This window comes from Platalea leucorodia, assembly GCF_965183815.1.
Source record: "Platalea leucorodia genome assembly, chromosome: 14".
NCBI classification, from domain to species: Eukaryota; Metazoa; Chordata; class Aves; order Pelecaniformes; family Threskiornithidae; genus Platalea; species Platalea leucorodia.
Window position 1 is genome coordinate 10,351,381 of NC_138836.1, and position 23,038 is coordinate 10,374,418.

A 23,038-nucleotide genomic window follows, 5' to 3' on the forward strand; every position below is an offset into this window, starting at 1 on the left:
CAAAGAATCAAACTTTGCCTACTATTAGCAAATTATATTGAAGTAGTCAGACAAAAGTGAGCGGTCTCAATTTCTGTTGTCTACAGGTATTGACTTTCAATTCCAGTGTGAAGCCCTGTGTCACTACTCAAAAGCACTCTTGTGGGTGTGACTAGCTTAATAAACTTGCATTCTTAAACTGCTGTCATGCAACATGGAGCTTTAAGAACACCAGAACATAGAGACGCAGAAACAAAAAAGCCCTGTGGGCTTGTTCTACTGACAAAGCTTACTTTATTTAAAAAAGAAAAGCCATGGGTCATTTATATTGTTGTGTATTTTGAATTCATCATCTGGTGTTTATCAGAAAGCAAACCTGACTCGTTTTGGTGTGTTTGTTCTCTGTTCCTTAGGCTGCCTTCCAGGAGAATGTTGGGAGACAGGTATGGTAACTTTCCTGAATCTTCATTCATTAGTGCCTTGGAGGTTACTGTAAACGTGTAGTGCCTAAAATCAAAATTAGACGCTGTGGCTTCAGAGAAATTGAGTAAAAGGATGTCACAAAATAATTATTTTCATTATCAGCAAACAGGTTCTTGTGGAATATTTTTCTGAGATGTGAGTTTTATTCTAGTATTCTAGAACAGAATTCTGGAAGAAAATGAGCTTTCTGGTAATTGTAAGTCATTCTGAAAAGCAAAATCAGCAGGTATGACGGCCGTTACACACCTTGCAAACTGCAACGCTCTTAAAACAGGAAAAGCACAATTTTTTGGTTATTCTTTTGTTTCATTGACTTCCTAGTTTTCACCAGAAGTGGAACAGCTCAAGTGTGCTGCACAGTCGTTGCTGGGGTTGGTGATACAACGATGAACTAGGCTTAAGAGTCTTCAACTCAGTATTTGGTTTTGCGTGTTGTACCGTGATGCTACCATCTAGATATTTTCACAAATCTGTTACTTTTGGAGGTACCTAAGTGCTTTGAAAAAAAGTATTGTGGTAGGTTCCTATGTAACTTAGCAACACTTAGGCAGTTAAAATGCTCAAACAACTTTGATTTGCAATCTTGGAGGAGAGGCAAATAGGGTAAAGACTTGGATTTCAAAGTTTCCTCATTTCTCATCAGGAACTAATAAAGCTGAACATACAGCTTAGAGGGGAAAAATGGTTCAGTGGTTCTTGTGACAGAGCAGGGCACGTGAGCATGGTTAAAGCAAATTTTATTATCAATAAGCTATTCTTTAAGGGATCTTTGTTAAAATGCTGTCTAGCTTTCCCTGATATCGTTCCTGAGGATCTCTATGTTACGAGCTGGGATATTATTCCACTAGAGCTGTAGGTCCTAAGCCATGTGTCCATAACTGGTGTGTGTATTTCTAGATAGAATTAGGTTAATAGCAGAGAATGGGTGCAAGAAGACTAGGAGGAGGAGGGTGGGTATTTCTGGTGACCTGACCCAAGTAGGTCTGTGATAACTAGAAGCCGGCGTGATTCTTCCTGGGTCTTCCCTGCTGCCCTGGAGAGGTTAGTCACCGCACAGCAGCTCAGCCCCATCCCACTTCGTCAGGTAGTGAATGAAGTAAACACCTTACGGTGACTTCAGTTTCAGGTGAGATAGGGCTCCTGGGTGCTGCAGGTTTAGAAATGCTTCCATGTTGCAAAGGTCTCGTGGACTGTTTTATTTCTTAATCAGAGGGGTACAGTCTAAGTTAGTTTGCAACCAGAAAGTTTGCTTATTGATTCTACTTTGACACGAGAGTCAAATTTCTCAGTGTTGGTAGAACACACAACAGTTTCAGCTTATATGTCGGCACGTTAAGGAGGAGTTTGCAGGGAAATAGTAAGTTTTCAAGGCACGAAGAATGCTATCAGTCTCCAGCAGGTTCCTGTAGAAGTTCAGAAGTTTTACTTACTGAACCATTCCTTACTGCCTAGGAAAATGGTTACTTAATCAGTGGATACACCCTCGGTAGTTCTTTACCTGGATGTAATGTGTTGAAAGAGACACCCTTTCTCTGAGTTGGAAGGAACTAAAGCATATTCGCCCTCTGAAGGAACAACGCTGATACTAAATAGGTGGAGAAAGGAGTTGCCCTCGCTTACTTCCTGGTTCCCGCCTGCTCCGCCTTTGCCGTTCCACGTGTCCCGAATCCCAGGGCTTGCTTTTACGGCCTCAGAAGAAGAAGCCATTGCAACTTACCCTTCCTGTAACTGAAAACTGAAAAATTGGAAGAATTTATTTTTAAGCATAAATCACGAGAAATGCACGTACTTCTAAGACAAACTTTTAAATTGGAGAAGTAAGTTTGAAGTGTTTTGGCAGAATACGAACTGTTAGCTTTTCCTCTGAAGTCTGTCTCTCCCATCGGCCACGACCTCTGTACTCTTGAACTTGGTTTCAGGAATTTTGCTGTCTCACTGACGTGCACTGCAGCACCGTGACCTTCGTTGAGATGGCATCAAATTGGCACACTCACAGCCAAGTAATAAATCGCAAGCTCCAACTAGGAGCTAGAATTGAAATTGTTTAGCTGTGATTTTCCTTATGTACAGTGTGCATTCTTATATATTTAATCGTATGTCGTCTTGTTTGGCTATAAATCACACTGAGGTGTTTCTCATGTGTGTGTTTTTCTCCCTAATCAGTGTTTCATCAGGCTTTTGAAGAGTACATTCATTTCGCCATTATTAGGGCTTGCAGGTAGTCTCTTGGATAAGCCATAAATATTCTGTCTGTCCTTCTTGGTTCAGTCAGATTTCAGGCCTTGTTTGTTTGGACTGTTGGCATTATGCTTCCCAGAATAAGACCTCCACAGTAGGTGACCACTTCGCACTGCTTGCAATATACCCTTCTTCAATTATTCAGGCTTAGATCTAGAGATATTTTCTACTGTTTTTGCATGGCTGTATCCTAATGTGGAAGGGATGAGTGAGCTGTAAACAAACAAAACTGTATCATATCCAGAACCTGTACTTCCACATAGCCTTATTGCTTAAATATCATATGATTGTCCCTTTTGTAAGTGAGCGTAGTGTCTTTCAGTTGGCTGTTTTCCATTCATACTTAATTATGGCTTGTGGAGGCTATGCTGCCTCCTCCATTCCAAAACACAGTCGTCCCGTGTAATAATACATTAAATCAGTCATAGCCAATCAAAATTCTGGATATCTGAATTATATTGCTTATATAAAAGGGCAAATTTTTAGGTGGCAATTGCATATTTAGAAAGATAATTGACCTTCTAAAACCAGAGTTTTTTGAGCAGTGATGTCAGAAGTGTGGTACTTCTGTAGGATTCAATGTCTCACGCTTTGCTGGGAACCAGTGTTATTTTTTAAAACAAACAAACGAACCCCAATTTTTTAGTTCATTAATAAATAAGACATAAAATATATGTATAAGTAGAAACAAAAAAAGTAGTTGAACTCCCATGTATTCTACTTGTGATGCATTCCTTGGTGCCTAAATCTCTAATTTTATACTTCATAAATCTTGCAGCAGATACTTGTTCCTTCACATAAACTGAAAACATGTTTACATTTATCTAAACCTTCTCTTAGAGAAATCATTTTTTGTGTACATAAATAGTCATACATTCACCAAATATATATTTGGATATGACTTGAAGGTGTTAAAATAGCTGTTGCATAGTTTATTATCTGCTGCTATTTACTTTGACTGTTTATCATTGACTCATAAGTGAAGCTAGATATTTTGCTGTTTACATATCCAATATCCTTTATATCTTTAGGACAAGTGATTTTACTATAAATTAGAAATTAAATTGTAGTTTTTCAGTGCTTGGAGAGTAGTAGGAGATTTGTTTTCAATAATGTTGTCTATTTGGAAACTATTTTACATTTTAAAAATAATAATTTCTTATTTTGTTCTCCTCTTCCCTATGATGTTTGTAGGGCACTTTTCCACATGGCATAGACATTCTAACTGCGGCTGATTATTTTGCTGTTGGTAACAGAGTTAACTGTTATCTGACTATAAGGTAAGTTTTCAAGCATTAGTTTTCCTAAACATGAGGGACCTCTTTTACATAATGAAATATTTATCTGATTGTTTCACCTCACTGATCATTATGCTTATTACTGTTGTTTTGAATAAATGAAAATTTGATTTTTCTTATTTCTGTATCAAACTGCTTCTTATACGTAAGACATGGTGAAAATGTGACCGTGATTTCCTTGTTGACGTGGAGGAAGCAGCCAAGAGGCAATATTTGCAGGTGTCACAGAACTGTCTGAGCTGGTCAAGATTAGAGAAGACTAGGGGATTTTGAAGAGTTGCATTAAAAGGAGAAGCTGTTAGGATGGCAGATAGACTCTGATGTGGGTGAAAAAATAAACTAATAGCCATTTTAAAAAATACTTTGCACAAGTTGTTGAATTTGTGGTCTGTGCGTAGATCTTTAACTTGAGTGCTTATGTTTTCCATAGATAGCCCAGTGAAAATCTAACCACAGTATGCAGTAGTGTTTGAAAAAACCAAACTGATCACTACGGTATGGAGTCTGCAAAGAATGTCATGGGAAATACTGAAACTGGTGTGGTGATGCTATAAATCTTGGAGTAGTGTTCTGTTCTGGTCAGCTATCTGAAAATACAATAAAGCTGAAGTCAGGGGAATTCAGAGGCAAGCTGGGTGCACAGGGTGACTAAAATGATTGCGCTTCCTCATGAGAAGATGACAAAGACTGAGGGCTGGGTTCTAGCTTCAGTTGTCTAAGACAGACAGTCTAGCCTAGGTGTCTGGCCTCTCTCCGTAGCCAATGCAGAGAGACAGGCACCTACAGAAGGTGATTCAGACCATTTTAAGATAGGTCAGATAAATTGCCCTGTGGAGTTGCATGTTGCTCAGAAGCCAGCAGGTTAGAAAGGCTTGAAGAGATTATATTTGTGGGGAACAGAAATAGCAAACAGGTATATGATGGTTTATGCTCTGTTGCCAGCTTTGTGACTTCCAGTGAGCAGTTTTTTAAGATAATTTGCACTGGAACCCTCTATCCTGTCCTTGACTTTTTTTTTTTATTAATCTGTCCACCTCTGCGTTGTCCCTTTTGTGCATAATCACTTCAGCCTGTACATATCTTCACCTTTTGCCTACTGTCGTTCCTTCTGGGGTCCACACCCTCCTCCTACACTCTTCCCCAGAGCCTCTCTTCCCCAGAGCTCCCGCCTACTGAGCTGGGATGGGGAAATGCAGTGCCTTGGTAGTTGATGCCGCTCTAAATCCGTAGAGCGTCAGTGTGAGTTTGGAAACTCTGGCTTTTTGTACTAGTAGAAAATTGAAAATATTCAAAATTGACAAAGCATTTTCTCTCCTTTATAATTTTGGCTTGGGGACTAATTATGTTCTCCTTACTTTTTGAGAGCTGAATTGTTAATTTTTTTTTTCCCCCCCCGAATGCTCATTTACTACTCCTTTCATTGTGATTTCCGGGGTTTTTGCAGGAGTGTTACTTATCTAAGTGAAAATATTTTTACTGTTGATTTCTTTCCTCCACTCTTGTGCCTTGCTTTAAATTGTGCAACAGAAAGAATAAATTTGTAAATTCTTTATAAATAATCTTCTGCTGTTAGTAGCATGATTCCTTGAAACCATGTTCAGTGTTATTAATCAAACTCTTCTTTGTAAAGTATTTGTCATCTCATTCATTATATTACTTTTAAAAATCTTCACCGCTTTGCTTTTCGAGCAGGATGTAATTATTTGGTCAATACTTAATTATTTCCTTATTTTTGTCTGAGTAACATCAAAGGAAAAGTACATAAGCATATATTTGGCTGCATAGAAAACATGTATCGTTATGATGCGGTAGGAAGAATGGACCTTTCTGATCGGTATGCCTTAAGGTGGTGTAATTGTTTATGTAGCTGGAAAAAGCTGCTTGAGGTTCATATTCCAGATCTGGAATCTTCAGCTGTCCTTCCCCCACCCAGATAAAACAATCCTGCGACACTTTGTCTGCCAGCGTAATGCCACTATATGAAAGGAGGGCGTGAAGGTTGGTACTACTAGATTCCTTTGAGCAATAAAAGCCCAAGAAAGAAGTGTCAGTTTCTACAGCTGAATTTGGTTTTGGTTAATAAATGATGGTATTTTCTTGTAGAGAGGCAGTATCATATATATTTTTATATATGGAATGGAAGGATGGAAGGTAGAGGAAACCCATTTTGTATGAACTGGGAGCAAAGAGATTATGTGATTCCAGGAGTTCTGGGCTTGGTAAAAACAGAGTTAAGGAAGAAGCTTCTTAATCTTGGTAGAGTGGGATACAAAAATTTTACCAGCAACATTATCAGGAAGGCTAGACTTGTGTCCAAGGCGACTTGCATTAAATACTCGGTAGGGTACAAAAGATAAGGACTGTAGTTAACGATAGTTATAAACTGAAACTGAAAGTGGCATTGGGCTACAGACATGGCCCAAGAGATCAACTTTGATGAGCTGGGCAAGGAAGTTCCGATTAAAATGGCTGGAAAGAATGGTGAATGCTAAAACTAGGACCCAAAAAGCAACTGCGAAGAAGAGAGAACTCAAATATGGCAGGGGAAGTGTGTCTATTATTGTATGTTCTTCCAGAACAGGGAAAGGAAACGGAGAGTAACGAATGTTATCATTTCTCTGCTGGCATCAACAACCAGTTAAACCAACTGCCTAATCCCCCTCTAGGGCTCACAGCAGGAGTAGATAGTACTTCTGTATCCTGCATTGGCTCAAGTGACTGAGGTCTGTGCTGTGGATTTAAGGATTCCTACTCTTCTGATGAATTACGTAGATATCAGTATGGTAACATGCAACACTATTTGGTTTTTGTCTTTGTTTTGCTTCTGATTACCCACACATATATTAATGGAACACTATTATGGTTGCAAAGTTAATCACTCAAAAGATATGAAAAGGTGAAATTAAGGTAATGCATGTGTCCTTTATTTCGTCCCTTTGTGCGTGCCATTTTGACACAAACACATTCTACTGATTGTTTAGCTTTCCGAGATTATTTAACGTACATCAGATGTACTGAAAAAACATTTCACTTAGCTTCTGTTGACCTTAGCTTTCAACAGTTGATGCTTGTGAAGATTGGAAAGCAAGCGTGGCTGTAAAGTTAGGTAATTATGCAGGCTACCTAGGTAATTAATTCTGGTGTTCCCTTACATCTTAGGTCTTGACTTTGCAACTTTAACGTTTTTTGTCAGAACTGACCTTTTGTGTATGATGGATTTTTAAAAAGGACACATTGAAAACCCATATTCAATTTTGGACCGTTGTATTTATGAAGATGTAGCGCGTTTCTAGAACTTAATTGTACTGTGTACTGTGGATTAGATCATTAATACGTTTCTCCAATCTGAAATAATTGTATAAGTTAATATACACATCTAGATTTTTTTAGAGTGTAACAATGGGAATTGAATGTTTATTTTTGCTTTTTGTTGCTGTCAAGCTTTTTGTATGTATAGTAGTTTTCATAAAGAATCTGAAAGTTTTACAAAAGTGATTTAAATTTTTTCAATAATTGTAAAATATTTCCTATTGTATTCTTTCATTCAGCTGCATCTCATTTAGGAGAAGGCATGTTTAAGTCATTTTTTCGGTTGTTTTAGAACTAGAGGATTTAAATCTTTGGGGTAGCTTGTGTCAAAATGCACACAGATACTGATTCTGTGCTCTCTATATGGACATTTCTTTTTCAGTGTGTATATTGCTGGCTTTCCTGAGTACACACAGCCAATGATTGATCATTTAGTTAACATGAAGATTAACCACTGGGACAGGTAGGTTCACAAAGTCTAATTATTAATATCCAGGACCTGTCTGTTCCGCATATCATGCTTTCCTAGGTTATTTTTGTAAACTTTACTTATACTAGAGTTTGCAATAGCATTTGACTGAAGGGAAGTGGACAAGTTGTAGCTGATGTCACCTATACCTCCTTAGCTTATTGTCACTTAAAACATGTTTATGAATTTTGTCTTTTTCCCATGACCTCAATCTGTTAATAGATTAATAAAATGCATTTATAGGCTATATAGTGTATGTGAGGGGTAAACATCATCACCATACAATTATCATAATTAAAGTATATTTCATGCATAGAGATGTTGCTTAGTCATATTCAGTGTTCATGAAGATTAAAATGTGTACATATAACGCAAATGAGATCATATCAGCGCTGATAATAGTTTGCATCATGAGAAATAATAATAGTTTACTATAGTGTCCTTGCCAATGCATAGAATGAGCCCTCAGGTTCTACCATCGACACTTATGTTTTTCTTTGTCTCTTTCAGCAATAAGTTCTATTCATATAGCTAAAAGCTAGCTGTAGGCTCTCTGTTTGGGCCGCTGGTTTGTTTTGTTGGCTTTTTTTTGAGGGGGGGAAGCATAGGAAGGACAGAGAATACTGAAATTTTTAATAGTGCTGGGGTCTTTATTTTGGTCAGGGACAGGAGTCCATTCCTGACATTTTTTTTAACACATTACTTCTACTAAATTGCTAACCCAAAAAAATCCAAAACTGCTTTTTTACATTTTCAGTGTTATTCGAGAACTTTCAACCAAAGCTCTGCACAACCTTACTCCACGGGCTCCTGAATACATGGCAAACGTGGGTAGGTAACAAATAAGTTCTGCATAGTGTGCCGTACCAAGCGTTCTAGCTTATGTAGCAGTAATGTATTAAGAAGATTTAACCATGCACCATGACTTAATAAAAATTAAGATTTCCCCTGCAACTTAACGCAGTATAGTGACACTAATAGCTTTACCAGTTTTCAGATTTTATGCAAAAATTAAAAAATACTGCAAGAGCTTTTTTTATCTGGGGACTGGACTTTAGTTATCCAGCTACACTGGACCCTACCAGTTCCGAGGTGAATAAATGGGTGTAGTTCTGTTGCAACAATTCAGGCAGCTAGCCCTCAAATTCCTCGCTTTTGCTTTGTTGATATGGCTGTGATGTCGTAAAGGGTGGGGGGATCTGTTTTGTCTTGTCCGGTCTGACACCCTCAGAAGAATTCCTTTTTGACTGTTGTGTGTGTAACCAAATGTTTCGTAGCACGAATTGAGGATCCTTTGCTCGGCCCACTCAAGATTCTGAGGATGTACTAGCTGCTTTTTAATATGGCCGAAAGACAGCAGCTGACACCCAGGTGAATCTGTAGTTGCAGATCTTACCTAGGCTCCCTGTAGTGGACTAGGAAGGTGACAGTTTACATGGAAGTAAATTCCATGGAAGTACAAGCCTCATTTCCCTTACCACTCAGCCAACCCAATGCCTGATAGCAAATATGTTATTTTATTTACTTCAAAGAGGGAGGTAGTTTTGAGTACAAAATTTCTTAGTGTGGTTTAGTATGCTTTGTCAGAATTTACTTCTATTTTTAAAACTTGGTTTTCATATAATGGCCAGGATATATCGGCCTGACTTTCCAGAAATGGTTTTCCCATGTTATTTCTAGGCAGTCATGATTACATTTAGAACTGTGATCTGTCACTATGCTTTGTTTAAAAAAAAAAAATATTTAATCTCTTTCAGTTTTGCCAAGACTTCTACCTTTATCAGTGGGCACAGATCTGCACACACGCCATGGGGCAATTCTTGCCTGTGCTGAGATCACCCATGCACTGTGTAAACTAGCAGAAGAGAATAATAGGTATAAATGCAAGATTATCTTGACTATAAATTTTCTTTTCATGTCTGGTCTATTGAAAGCTTCCTGACTGTAATTATGGAAATCTCCGTCTTACTGAACTACTACTCCATTGAATTTTTGTTTGTTTTGATCAGTCATGCCAGGCCTTCACATTTTATTCCGGAATGTTACAAACTTAAGTCTAAATTCATCATCAGGGAAGTGAGATCCTTTGCTGCCTTACTTGGAGAGTTCAAAGTTATCATTTATATATAGATTAAACCCCCTTTCCCCTTAAGTATGCTGCCTTCCTGGTGAGGGAACAGTCTTTCGTATTCAGTGTTAGAGAAATACCTCCTCAGGCAGCTTGTTGAGTTGGACTGATTTAATTGTTGCTGCTGAATGCCGGTCCAGAGATAGATAGATATATATATATATATATATATATATATATATATATGGGTGTATGTGTGTGTACACGTATTACATATAGGTGATATAGCCAGAGTAATTGACAAAATTATTTGGAGTTGTTTTTGCTTTAATGTTGTGATTCGAGAAATGAGTCAGTTACCTTTTCTTTCTTTCACAAGAATCACATGTGAAAAATGGTTGAAAATCTTCATTGCAAACACTAGAATCTGGAAGTTAATTTAGCAGTAGGATTTTATACTGGTGTGACTTAAATTGGGGTGAGCAGCTGTTTAAGATCAAGGCAGTGGAAAACAAGGCTCCAGAGTGCAAACTTCCCTGAAAATAAATACAGTTCTGTGGGAGTCATAGATATATGTACACTGAAGAAATATATTTAAAAAAAAACAGAGAGACTTTCTGGGTCATTTTCGTTCTAAAAGTTGGATAATTACTCTCTGATTAACCTTTTTTATTTCACTTCTGAGAACATTCTGATGCAGTCATACAAAGATATCTAAAGTGGTGACATCTAACAAATTTGATGTTGTCATTGTTTGCACAAGCTAAATATACTGAGATGAATTCAAATAATAGATACCAAAAGGGCGGACTGATTTTTATGGCTTTAATTATTGACAAATAGGAATTGTATTTGCCAGCAGTGTTTATCAAAAGAATTTGGTGTAATCTTAAGAGTAAGTAAGTTGAAAAGTTAGAGAAAAAGATGCAGAGCATTTTAGTAGTAGGAAATACTTGAAATTGATGGAAAAATCACAGAAGTGTCGGAGTTCAAAAATACACCTGAGCTGAGAAGGGTTATTGGTGTATTACTGATTATAACGCTAGTAGTAAGTGACCCTAATTTTTTATAGTCCTTTAAGAATGAGTTTGCTACATGATAAGGAAAGAACTCATGTTATGTTTGCTGAACTATTTAAAATCAAATACTGCATATTTATTTTGAGCACAATTTGGAAATTAAATGATTGTTTTTCTGTTTGAAAGTACAATGATGTCATGGAAGAAAAATTATTTATAGCATGATTAGGAAACCAGTCTTAAAAATTTTGTATGCCTTTACAGATCTATAACGTATTATTTCAATGAAAAATCATTGGAGGGACTTAAGCAAATCCATCAAGAGGTTTGTAGCAAGTATAAATGTATCTTTTCACCTGGTATGTTGTATTATTTTTAAACAAACATTTACAATTAAGGCAGCTTTTCTCCACCTTCCTCTTCCCCTTGCGCAAAGTAAACAATCTCACAAATACTGGACACACACTCCAGCCTGTCTGATGGCTAGATGTCCTTGGCCATGTGTCTTACTCCAGTATAATTTTGTATTTGGACCCTTTCTGTTCTGCCAGCTTCTTAGCGAAGCCACTTTCTCTGATGCTCTCAGTTACACTTCTGAAATACTGCATGGGGTTTTGCTTTGTTCTTCTTTCCCCTTCTGTTTCTTCTCCCTTTCTGCACATACCGACTGGCCTTGCGGATAGATGTATGGCTGTTGCCTTAATGTGACCATGCTCAAGAGAGATCTCCTAATGAGTCCATTCTCTGTCCTTTCTATTCTTTTTTTTTAACTTTATTGGGATTTCATTGCTAAATCCTTGCATCCATAATTTACCTGTTCATAGACCTTGAAAGTCATATTCAGTATTTCAACTGATGCGTTGTCTTTATCTCTGCTTATGAGAAATAAAGTCTTGTCCTGCTCATAGCAATTTAAAATGCTTCTATGGAGATAACTTTGCCTAACTTGTGCCTTTAATTTTAAGTCATCCCATGTTGTTGGTTTTTTTCTTTCGGCTCCTATTTCTTCACCTTATGGAACAGACACTGCTTCAGCGTTCAGGCTCCTACTCGTTTTCTGCAGTATCTGTGGTACCTTTAGTTCCAGTTCCGATGTGCTGAAGCTGTCAGGCTTCACCGTTTACCCATTGTGCTGTAAAGTACATAGGTGCTTGCTCAGTTCTGTGCATAGGTGAAAGCTGCTGCTGCAGGTTGAAAAGGCATCTTGGTCCTTGTTTAACTTTCTCATGTTGAAATGCCTGAAAACTTGATCAGCAGTGTCTGTAGTGTTACAATGGCCTTGTTATGATACTTTCCAGTTTCTGCTGTTGTCTGTTCTTATAATTAATCTGCAAAGTTGGCGAAGACTCTTTCTTTTTAAAAATCTGGTTTTGGGGGGTTTTTACTACATAGAAATTTGATAATCTCTGATTTTTGAAGATGGCCTCCTATAATGTTAACAATGAGATAGTATTTTTCAGTCACATTTGAACTTTTGTTTAAGTTTTTTTCTGTTTCATCTGTAGCTAACAAAGTTATTTTCAGTTTTCAGACAATTCAGCATATCATCATTTTAAAAGGGCCAACTGTGGAAAGCAAATGTATTTTAAAAAGCCAAACTAGCTTCCAGGGTGTGTGCAGGAGCAGCTAGGATTTGGAATTAAGAAAATTAGTGCTTTATGAATATGTTAAATTGATCTTCGAGTGTAAAATTCAAAGGGATATAGAAAGGCTTTTTTAAAAAAAGATTTTTCCTTTGAATTTTATTTTTAAAATAATCCAAAGTGTTGCATAGCTTACAGTATATAGACATTGCATGTGAGGAGGAAAAATGAAAACACTCCTATCAAACACACTCTGCTAATATTAATGTTTGTTGCTTCCCCCCCCAGCTTTGCAGTCGTCAATTGTACAGGTAAGAAAATGCACACAAAAAATTATTTTCCATATTGGAAAGTATCAATTAGAAGTAAGGAAAACAGTAGGATCCTAGGGGCTTTTTGGTTTGTACAAGTTAGGTACACCTCCCATAGACCGCCAGTCTCGCACAGTTCATCAGAATGCAAGCACACGCCGCCTTCTGGCTTTGTCTACCTTTTACAGAGGCTGCCGTCGTTTTGTAGTGGTTGTGGTGTTTAGAGAGTGCAACTCACAGGCATGTTAGATTAGTGGGAAAGTGGTAAGTACTGGTCTCAATATTGTGATAGGGACAGTTAAAGAAAGGAGAGAATGTGAAACAGAATATGCTCACTAAGCCATGCCTTCAGCAGTGTGTCATGGATTTCCTTCCCATTATTCACCTGTACTGTAGTACTTGTATGGTTCAAATAGGTCTATAGAAATGACCTTTAACTAATAAGTTAATGAGTCCCAAATTTATTTATTTATTTTTAAAAGGAGCTTCTATCTAAATTCTAGAATTACTTCCTTCATCCTGTGTAATGAGTAGGCCAGGAGTATTACAAAAGGTTTAATGCAATTTTTCAACTCTTGTGCCAAAGAAAATGTAAATGAGTTTTCACTGAGTTGTTTTTCATTTCCTATTTATTGAAGCTTCCAGGAAATAAAGGGAGTTTGCCTAAATAACTGTTAAGTAAATGTGAATTAAAACTGGTATGTGACTTCAGAGTCTGTTCCTAAATTTAAGGAATTCAAAACATAATTAGTGACTTGTATTCCCTAACGATTGTATATGCGAACGAGGGGTTTTTTCTGCTTTAACTGACAAATTCTTTGAGCTTTTGGGCAGTTTAGTTTACTTCTTTGCACATGACATATCTGAAAACAATAAACCCTAAGTAGTTTTTTGTGTAATTATTAATTACAATTTAAAGAATTTTTATGTAAGGTTTTGTATCTTAAAACTATCTGAAAAAATGCTAAAATTTACTTCTTGAGGGTCGTACATACTGATGTGAAACCTCCACTCCAAAGTTAGCTTGCACTGGCGGATGGTTTTAATGCTGATACTGTATATTAGTGTCTTTGTGGGTGGCTGTCTTGGCTCCCATAAATTCTTTAATGTCAGGGTGGAGCTTGGGTGTAATTTGTTTTTGTCATAATGTGCACTTCTTGCACTTAATGGTATTTATAAGGTGCCTACAGAAATGTTTTCATTCTAGATAAGACTTCTAATTCAACTCCAAGCAACATTGATTCACTGCTGTTTACTCTAATACTTAGGCTGAGACAGAGATGTCTACTATAATCCATATTTTAAAATATCGGTATGCATAAAATATTTTAAAATAACACAAGAAAAATAAACTAGGTTATAAAAACAAACCAGCAATTGGAGTATTGCTGGGCAAGCATTTAGTGAAACAAGCCAAACTTGTTTCATGATGAGTAATTATTGCACATAATATTCCAAAGATTTCCATTTGAGAAATTGCTACCGGGAATTTTCGGTGTAACAACATCTTGTAGGAATGTTGAAAACCTGTGTGTTTTATTTGTGTTTCTAGTTTTTAAACTGCATTAACAAAGAGCATCAGGCCACGTCTCAACTGTTTATTGGATGTTTGCTTTCGCTTCTGGCAACAAAATAGCTGTCTTTTTGTGGACCGAATGGATTTTAATGCTTTGATCAAGCTGTTTTCAGAAATTGCACTGGCCTGTGAGAAAAAGTTATAATTTATAAATTGTAAGCTGGAAAATGGGTCATGAGTTTCTTGATTGTCTAATGCTTAGGATTCCATTGAATCCATAAGTACCTCAAGTCAAAAAAGATAAAGCCAAAGTGCTGTAATGCAGACCTTCATTTAACTAACCATCTTCCTTTGTTTAGCACCTCTTGCAATGTCTTTAACCTGTTTTGAACGATGGCCATGAATTACCCTTCAGGCGGGGCGCAGTCCAAGTTCTGAGTTACACTGCACAGTCTCTCAAGTTTGAGTGTACTTGAAGCAATCCAATTTGTTTATGCTAATTGTAGAAAATCCTGTCCTCTACTGTATTAACACTTTTTTAAAAACGCCAGTATCTTTTTGTCTTCCTGTATAAGTCCTTTTCTGGGCTTACCATAGTACGCTGAAAAAGGAGAATGCAAGTCCAGGCACATCAGTATGTACTTCCTTCCATTAGCCTTGATCCTGACACATTTGATGCACTAGTTTGTCTTGAGGAGCTGGTTGGTTTAAGCATTTGCATGTGCACTTCCAGGTGAGTATTGCGCAGTGAGCCTGATTTTCTGTGTTAAAGCGGCACTAGTCATACGCAAACCGTGCCACTTAAACAAAATATTTGTCCGTTGTGCCTGTTTTGTGCTATACAGGTTATAGAGTTATAAAAACTGAGCTATATTTTATTTGCTTTAAACATTACTTTTATATATAAACACCTAAGACACAAACTTGTGGCATCTGTTGCCTTAAGCTGTCTTACTTGGGATAGGAAGTTAGTCTGCCAGTTTAAACATGGTGGTAATGGTCAGCCTGATTTACGTTACGCTTCCACCGAACCAGCATGGTTAGTATCTTTTTTTTTTGCAGCGGATATATTTCTGTAGTGCATCTAAGACCTTGTACTAGTTCTCAATGTGAAAAGTCCTCAAGAAAAAAGTTTTTTTAATAGTAGTTCTGTTAAGATTCTTTAAAAATGCATCATCTGATATAAGGTTCTTGACTGAATATTCAGCTGAATAGGTGTTCAGAATTTTTTTTTGCCTCCTTTCTTGTAGCCAGTTCCGAGTCTGATAATGTAGGTCTTAATACACGGAGTTGGGTAACAAGATGATTTAGGGACGGATATGGAAGTGCTGCAGATAGATAGGCGGGGCTTCTTCCAGGTGGTTGCACTGCACTTCTGTGTTTCAGCAAATGGTCTATTTATTGGGCCTTCAGGGTTCCCGTCGGAGCTGGCTATGACAGGGTGCACGGTGCTGGTTAGCGACTCCCACGCTGGGTGATTCAGTTCGTGCAATGTGCTGCATGCCGAGTTCTGCTCTGATCTCATTCTTGTTACATATGAAGAGACTGGCTGCGTGTATTACACGGTCAGCTATGTGAGACGAGCAATTTTAGGGTTTTAGAGTAGTAGCCAGTGTAAGCTGGACTGTCATCTTCAGAGTTTCAGCTTTTCCAAAAGAGTAAGATAGCCCGTAGGTGTTGACAGGTGCTAGGCAAAAGGGAGACTCGTCTCATTTCAAAGACCTTGAAGGTTGCAACTAATCTTGATGGTTTCAGGGCAAATGTGTTTCTTGGCAGTCATCTACGTAAAAGAGTTTTTTAGGCATATTAACTTACTCAGCAAATAATTCCAGCCTTGCAACAAAGCTCATCTTAACAGTTCTTCCAAGTTTAAATTATTTTTTGCATCCAGTAGCATGATGGTTCTAGGAGATCGTGCTGTACTATGTTCTGAAGAGTTACAAGGTGAAATTCTTTTGCTACTCACTGAAGTCACTGAGAAAACTCTTACTTCCATAGAGCCAGGATTTATTCTGGTGTTAGAATACAATACAAAACGTGTACAGTCAGCATATGAATTTACAGTAACCTAAAAATAGGTGTTTGTCAGCTTAGTAGAGTTTATTCGCTGCATCTTCAAGGGATGACCGTAAGAGCTTTATTAAATACACAGGCTTTTTCATCTCTGCCCAAAGGTGTCTCTTTCCTCCTTTTGTGACAAAGCCATTTTGTACTTCCAAAGCCCAGTTAGTGTACGACCTGGACCTTTAAAGGTACCTCCATTCTATTTGGGACAAACAGTTCCTATGGAAAATAGTTGGTTACTAGTCACATGGAGAGGGAAATACTTACTCAGCAGGTGTTCGTAGCTTCCTGGAAATTGAATATTTGCAATTGAATCTCTTCAGCTATTCCAGTAGTTTTAACTTCCGATTCAGACGTTTATGAAAACGTAGATGCTATTCAATTCTAAACAGCTTCAGTTGCTGTTACTTTTATAATCTTAAAGATTAATTCTGAACTTCTCACAAACGGAAAGTTCTAAATAATAATAAAAAAATAATCCACAAAAGTACCTTGAACTTCTGTATGCACTGAAAACAGCACTGTCATTGGTTCTGGTTCAGGCCTACATAATTTTAAAATAGACACCAGCTTTCTGAGGTCAGTAGTCTTAATTCCTTGGTTCTACAAGGGGTTATACATTTTGATTGTATTTTCCACAAATAAATTGTGACTCATCCTAAGATGTTTCCGGGGAGAAGCAGTGCTGTGGAACTGCCCATAGCAAGGAGTGCTTAGGAGCTCATGGAACCTGGGCACTGCATCAGTTAATTTACAAATTGAATTAATAACTAAACCTTGAAACAGGTACATCTAATAATGTGATGCAACTTGTGGATATGTCTTTGGAAGAAAAAAGAGTGAATACTGACTGTACAGCAAAATTCAGAATCTCTGAATTAGGTAGATCCGTATCTTTTTAATTTAGTGAAATACTGTAGAGCAAGATAAAGTTAATAGAAAGATGCGCATCATGTTTGACAAACTAAACACTGACTGAGGAAAGATCTCGGATTATGATAGAATTCTCCATTCTTAAAATTGGAATATGTATGAGCTGTGGAAAGGGGAAAAATTGTAGATATATTGATGGACATACTGTGATGTCTAGGCAAGAAATAACTTGAAAAGTTTTGCAGAGACCACATGGTATCGCAGTGCCTTCAAAGATAAATTTGATTATAGTGTCGGCGTCACGTGGAAATCTTACTGTGCAAGTCGCTGTCACCATTCTTCATTCTTGCACAGAGACAACACTCCTCAGCGAAGCTCTAAACTCTGAAATTAAATTGAGTTGATGTAATGCCAAAGGAAGGGATAGCTGTCAAATTATTACCATAAGAGTAGCTTTAAGTGGCCTGACTTCCTTATTGGCAGTGTGGAGAAGTGGAGAAGAGCAGCCTTTATGAGTCACTTCTTGCTTTGTAGTTTGAGCAGAAGTCCGTATCTGAATCCTTGCATCAGCAGACTCTGTTGCACACCAAACAAATTTACAAGATCATTATTTTAAACTCATTTGCAGTAAGACAACAGACAAAAGGCAAGGAATGGGTGAGGACAAAATAAAGGGAAAAGAAACGTTGAAGAGGAAGCAAGCCTCGCCACGTCATTCTTCTGTTTTTGCCGCTGTCTCGACGCCTTGCATCACTTCTTTGTTTTCTAATTTAAATTTTTTAGAAGCTGGAGAGCAGACACATGGCAGGAAGGTGGGGTAGATAATACAAAGACCTTATCAGCGTGGGGATGGGGAATCTGTGCTGGCTTCCTACGATGATAAACTGAGCTGTGGATTATTACCTTGAGGTTAATATATTGATTGTCAAAAGCAGAAGTTTCCCAATTAAAGGAAGTGCTGATCTATGGCAAAGGAGAATATTGTGGATTTGGCATCTCTGTGTTACCTGAAAAACCAATGAAAATGTTGAGCAGTCAGAAATCCAGTGCATGTTGCAGGAGGCACCTACTTGTATGGAATGGAAAAACTTGTTTTAAATGTTTAGGCTTTTGAAGCTCATATAAAAGGATAAATTGGAGAACAAAGTTCTAAGAGTTGTTAGGGTTGCTCAGTTTTCCTTCTGAGCATAGCTACTAATTTTATTGTGGGGAGGGAGGAGGAGAGGAGGGAAGAAAAGGTTTTAATAAAAAAAAAAAAACAAACCCAAGCAAATAAACAAAAAAGCCTTTGTTGTTCCTCCCCCTTGCTGGGAGTTTCTGCCAGAGCATGGCCATACAACCAGGTGATTAAGGGTTTGGCACACCTCAGGGAGGAAATATTCCAGCTGAAGTGAAGGGAGAAGAGAATAAGGAGCCGAGGGAGGAAATAGCCAAAGGAAGGGCAGGGGTCAAAGGTTCATAAACTGGAAAAATTAAGCCACAGCGGGTGACACTGAGCAGAGCACCCCAAGCAGTGCTCCTGGCACCTTGGGGATATCCATGTAACCAGCAGACGTTGCTCGGCGGGGTGAGGAGACGTCTCTCTGCCCAGAGACGTGAGAGTAAAGAATGGAAACGGGACGCTTTGCCCTCGCCCCGCTTTCTGCCCAGTTCTGACGTTCTCCTAGTGCTGCCAGTGGCCAGGCTAGTGTTCATTCAGGATAGCTGGGCTGGATGAGCCCGAGGCCTGAGCTGGTGGGCCCATCCCTGTGTAAGACACACTTACTTCAGGAGGGTCTGAAGCACCTTGAGCCATTTGTTGCTCCCCCATTTTTGATGCGTTGAGGTGTTCACCCCCTCGCTTGCGCTGATGAACGCAGAATCACCTGGGAGGGGGCTTCAGCAGGGAAGGAGAGGGTGAAGAGAGAAGGGTGAGAAACTTTGCCAGGAAAGTAAACCAGTTAACATTTGTGAAAATGGGAACCGGTAAGTGAAGTTTCTATTTAATGTTCCAGAGATGAAGATTTTGTTAAAAAAATTGCATGTAATTACTTTTCAGTTGTGGAAGTCAGAAGCTCGTAGAGGCTGACTGAAAAGTCCTGTGGCAAGTCCCACAGCTTTGGCATGCTTCTGAAGCAAGAGAAAAGAAAAGCAGAATGAACTTGAGAGTCTTTTATTATTCACATTAAAAAATTACAAAGACTGGGACCGCATTTTTGCAAGAAGAAAGTTAAATATTCAGGAAGGTTTTGTATAAATCATGCTGAAGTCAAGACAACAGTTGATTTAGAAGGAAGTATTTTAGAGTTGCTCAAATAAAAACCTGCAGGTATTTTGTGATCTGCTTTCATTCTGAAATGGTTTTGAGGGTTTTTTTCTCACTGGGCAATGCACTTGGATTGCTTGCGGTAGGTTATTCTCTGAAGGCTCTGTTTCTGCTTTGCAGGGGTTTAGGTGGAGAACTGATGAGACCGGCTGGTGAGTATCACAGCTGTGGTGTGAAAGCAGAAAATGTGCAGGAATGAATTCTTCTGTTTACTTTTTTCCAGTTTGTTTTGCATATATTGTGTTGAATGCATAAAGTATGCACAGTAATTAAAAAAATACAAAGTTTGGAGGCCAGTCAGAAGACAGGTACACCAGAACATTGGCTGCCAGCACAATTGTGAATAACCCTGTTTGTGTGAGAGTTGGAGATAGTTCTTGGTTTTATCACACATTCTCTCCTTCCGTTGCTGCACACAGTGAACTTTCTTCAGGGTTGAGCTGGCTTCCTTCATTGATTTACTCAGATTCCTCTCCAGAAGAGATGCGATCTGTCCATTAAGACAGATGTCGTAGCGTAACTAATAATTTTATCGTAATACGTATGTGCGCAAAAGTGAAGAATAAAGACCATATAAACAACAGGTTGTGGAAAGGGTGGTATCACAGGAAAAATGATGGGTTGTTCACGTGTTATTTTGGAGATTGTTCTATACAGAAGCACTGTAAAAAGGAAGGGCATTGCAGGAAAAGGTACCCGTCCAGGTAGCCTGGGTGGATAAGGAAATGATGCCAACTTGACTTTCCTGCTCATGGGCTGAGTGAAGGAAGGGCTGCGTAGCAGATTGCGGCTTTGAAGATGTGAAGCCATCCAAACCTAGTGGGTGAAGGAGTTTCAAAAGGGTGATCAAATAGAAGGGGTGAAGGGGGCAAAGGGGTTTCTGCAGTCTTCGAATGAGTTTACAGTCTTGTGACATGATAATTCAGGCTGAAAGAATAGGTAGTTTTTTTAATATGTTTTAGCTTTTAAGCAGCTGAGTATTGCATAGTATTGGAGAAGTATAGGTGACAGTATTTTGGCATGATACAACTCTGTAGGTGGGTAAGAGAAGAATTGAAAATACTCCACAAATTGCCTGCATGTCTAATGGTCTCAACCACAACAGAGCATAAAAGAAGCGTAGAGAACTAAGGAGGAACCTTAAGAGACTTGGGTTTAGTCACATTGTACTTAACCTTGGCTGTGAATAAATATTAGAATAAAGAAGCTGACACACAATATTGGATGGAGTTTGAGCGTGGGGAGCCTGATTGTGTGACCTTACCATAGTGAGGGCTGAATTCAAGAGCAGATTTGGAGCCCAGTAAGTTGATTATAAATGAAGAAGACGTTGAACTGTGTACAGAGCCCAGAGTAAGATTCAAAGATTAAGTTGTGGGAGGAGAGGGAAACAAAAAGGTGGCATTATATAGTAGCTTCGTCTGTCCTCTCCCTCCTCTCCACCATCCCTCCACCAACTTTAAAGCAGTCAGATAGTGAGTTGGATGTATACCGATCTGTTTTATTTGAACTGATCACCAGGAGGTGAAAGATACTGTATTCCCAAGTGCTCATTTGAGCACTGCAGTCAGTCTATTGTATAGTAAAAGTTTGCAGTGTTTACTGTGTTAATCTCTATTCCCCAAAACAGCCTTGAAACACTAAATAAAATTACTATTCTGAAAACGGTTTTGTGAGCTTAGAACTCATTTAAGTTTATAGATTTACAATAATAAGGACTTAATTATTAAAATGACATTTGCTTGTATTCTAAGTATCAAAGGAAATAAAGCTGCATCCAGTTTTATAGCTCCTAGCAGTGCAGTGAACAGATGCCACTCCTTGAAGATCCAAAAAAAAAGCTAATAAGAAGGAGGAAAACCTTTCATATATATCTGAATGGTTTTTTAGTGGCTGTAGTATTAACCTTGTCCAAGTTGGTTTACTATCAGCGCTACTACATAGCCATTTACAGACTGGTATAGCAACAGAAAGGTGGCCAATGTGTACATACGCACCTTAAATGGCAGAAGGGGAAAAACACACCGCCTCGCAATGGATTTGCGTGAATGATGGGACTAACTCATGTGAGAGAACAGTTAGTGCTTAGTAGCTTTTTTGTATGTAAGAATCACATGTGTCATTTCCTTTCAGTTTCTAATTTCACATATTTTGGGCTTCTAATTGCAAATTTTCATCGACTTAATGCTGATGTAACTTGGTGTGGTTGTATCTTCAAAATTGCTGCAATTTCTTTTTTTTATTCAGTTATCAAATTTATTTTCTTACAGTCTGCACTTTAATTGAAAAGTTGTCACTATCAAAAATGCCATTTAGAGGAGATCCAATAATCGGTATGTCATATTTTAAATAACCTTCCATTACCTTAGTGGCTATTTGTTACGCTAAAGTATTAACAACTGATGTTTTTTCGAAAAAGCAAGATTAGCAAGGTTGGGTGGCCTAACAAATAAAATAAATATCAAAAAGATACACAAATACTGCAACAGATGGTGATGTTATTCGAAGATTTGTTTTGTAGCTGTTTACTAATGCATTATTTTTCCTGTCAAGTTTTTAGCATTACAGACGCAGTGTTTGTGCTATGTACATTGTAAAACAAACCAGAATAGCTATTCTAATTGAGAATCACAACCTTGTTTATTTTGGAAAACCAAGGAAATACATCAATATGCATGATTGCTGGTCTTTGTAAAAAATAAAGCAGAGAATGCTGAAGTTCAGCAAGTAAGAAAAATTAATACCAGTTACGTTCCTTACTATTTCAGGTGGCTGGCAGTGGTTAATAAATGACAGTCTAAGAAATCTCCCACTTGTTTCAACTGCCGCACGACAGCATATAAAGGTACAGTAGTTCCTCCTTCTTCATGTGGTCACACTAAATACAGAATTAGAAATATTTTTGCTTTCTGTTTGTGGATTATTTTCTATGGAATCCAATTGGTTCTTGAATGTTTGTTTCTTAGATTGGTAAAAAGGGTTATTTAAAAAAAAAAAAATCAGATTTCTCAAAATTCAAAGGGACCTTTTTGATTAATACTTGAACAGCTATCGCAAGGGTTGTTCTTGTATGTTCATTTGGACAAAGTAATTGATAGGTGCTGGCACTGACAGTGGGCTGGCATTGCGTAGTTGCCGCTGGTTGCTTGAAGCTACCTGCCGTCGGCTGTATGGTTACACTGATACGGTATTTTGCTTCTGTTTTGGTGTACGTGTAATATGCGTAAGATGTGTTGATTTTGGTAGTTTCAGAGAACTTTTGTGAGAATTAAAAAGAATCTCTGGATGATGTCCTCAGGCCTGATGTGCTGAGGGTGTGTTTGTTAACAGTGAGAACGTTGGTGTGATCAACCAGAGTTATTCAGGACAAGGTGCTTAAATTTTCCATTAAACTCTGTTGCAAATCCTTTTCCTGTGCTCTCAAGCTACTCTATTTCTGAATATTAAATCCATTGATGCATATGTTTCATGCTCTTTTATGTACACGATCTTAACACCTCCAGTTTTTTTGCCTTAATTTTCC

General features: G+C 38.0%; 1 protein-coding gene across 2 annotated transcripts in view; it reads left to right on the plus strand.

The window, feature by feature from the left end:
* The window catches only part of TBCD (tubulin folding cofactor D), a 131,272-nt gene that overhangs the window by 71,042 nt on the left and 37,192 nt on the right, over positions 1-23,038 (plus strand). For both annotated transcript variants that reach the window (XM_082326585.1, XM_082326586.1), the window contains exons 17-26: positions 393-422; positions 3,895-3,980; positions 7,690-7,770; positions 8,534-8,607; positions 9,534-9,651; positions 11,128-11,188; positions 12,735-12,757; positions 19,636-19,667; positions 21,786-21,848; positions 22,284-22,360. In XM_082326585.1, the coding sequence (XP_082182711.1) occupies positions 393-422; positions 3,895-3,980; positions 7,690-7,770; positions 8,534-8,607; positions 9,534-9,651; positions 11,128-11,188; positions 12,735-12,757; positions 19,636-19,667; positions 21,786-21,848; positions 22,284-22,360 (645 nt within the window). The remainder of the gene's footprint in view (positions 1-392; positions 423-3,894; positions 3,981-7,689; positions 7,771-8,533; positions 8,608-9,533; positions 9,652-11,127; positions 11,189-12,734; positions 12,758-19,635; positions 19,668-21,785; positions 21,849-22,283; positions 22,361-23,038) is intronic.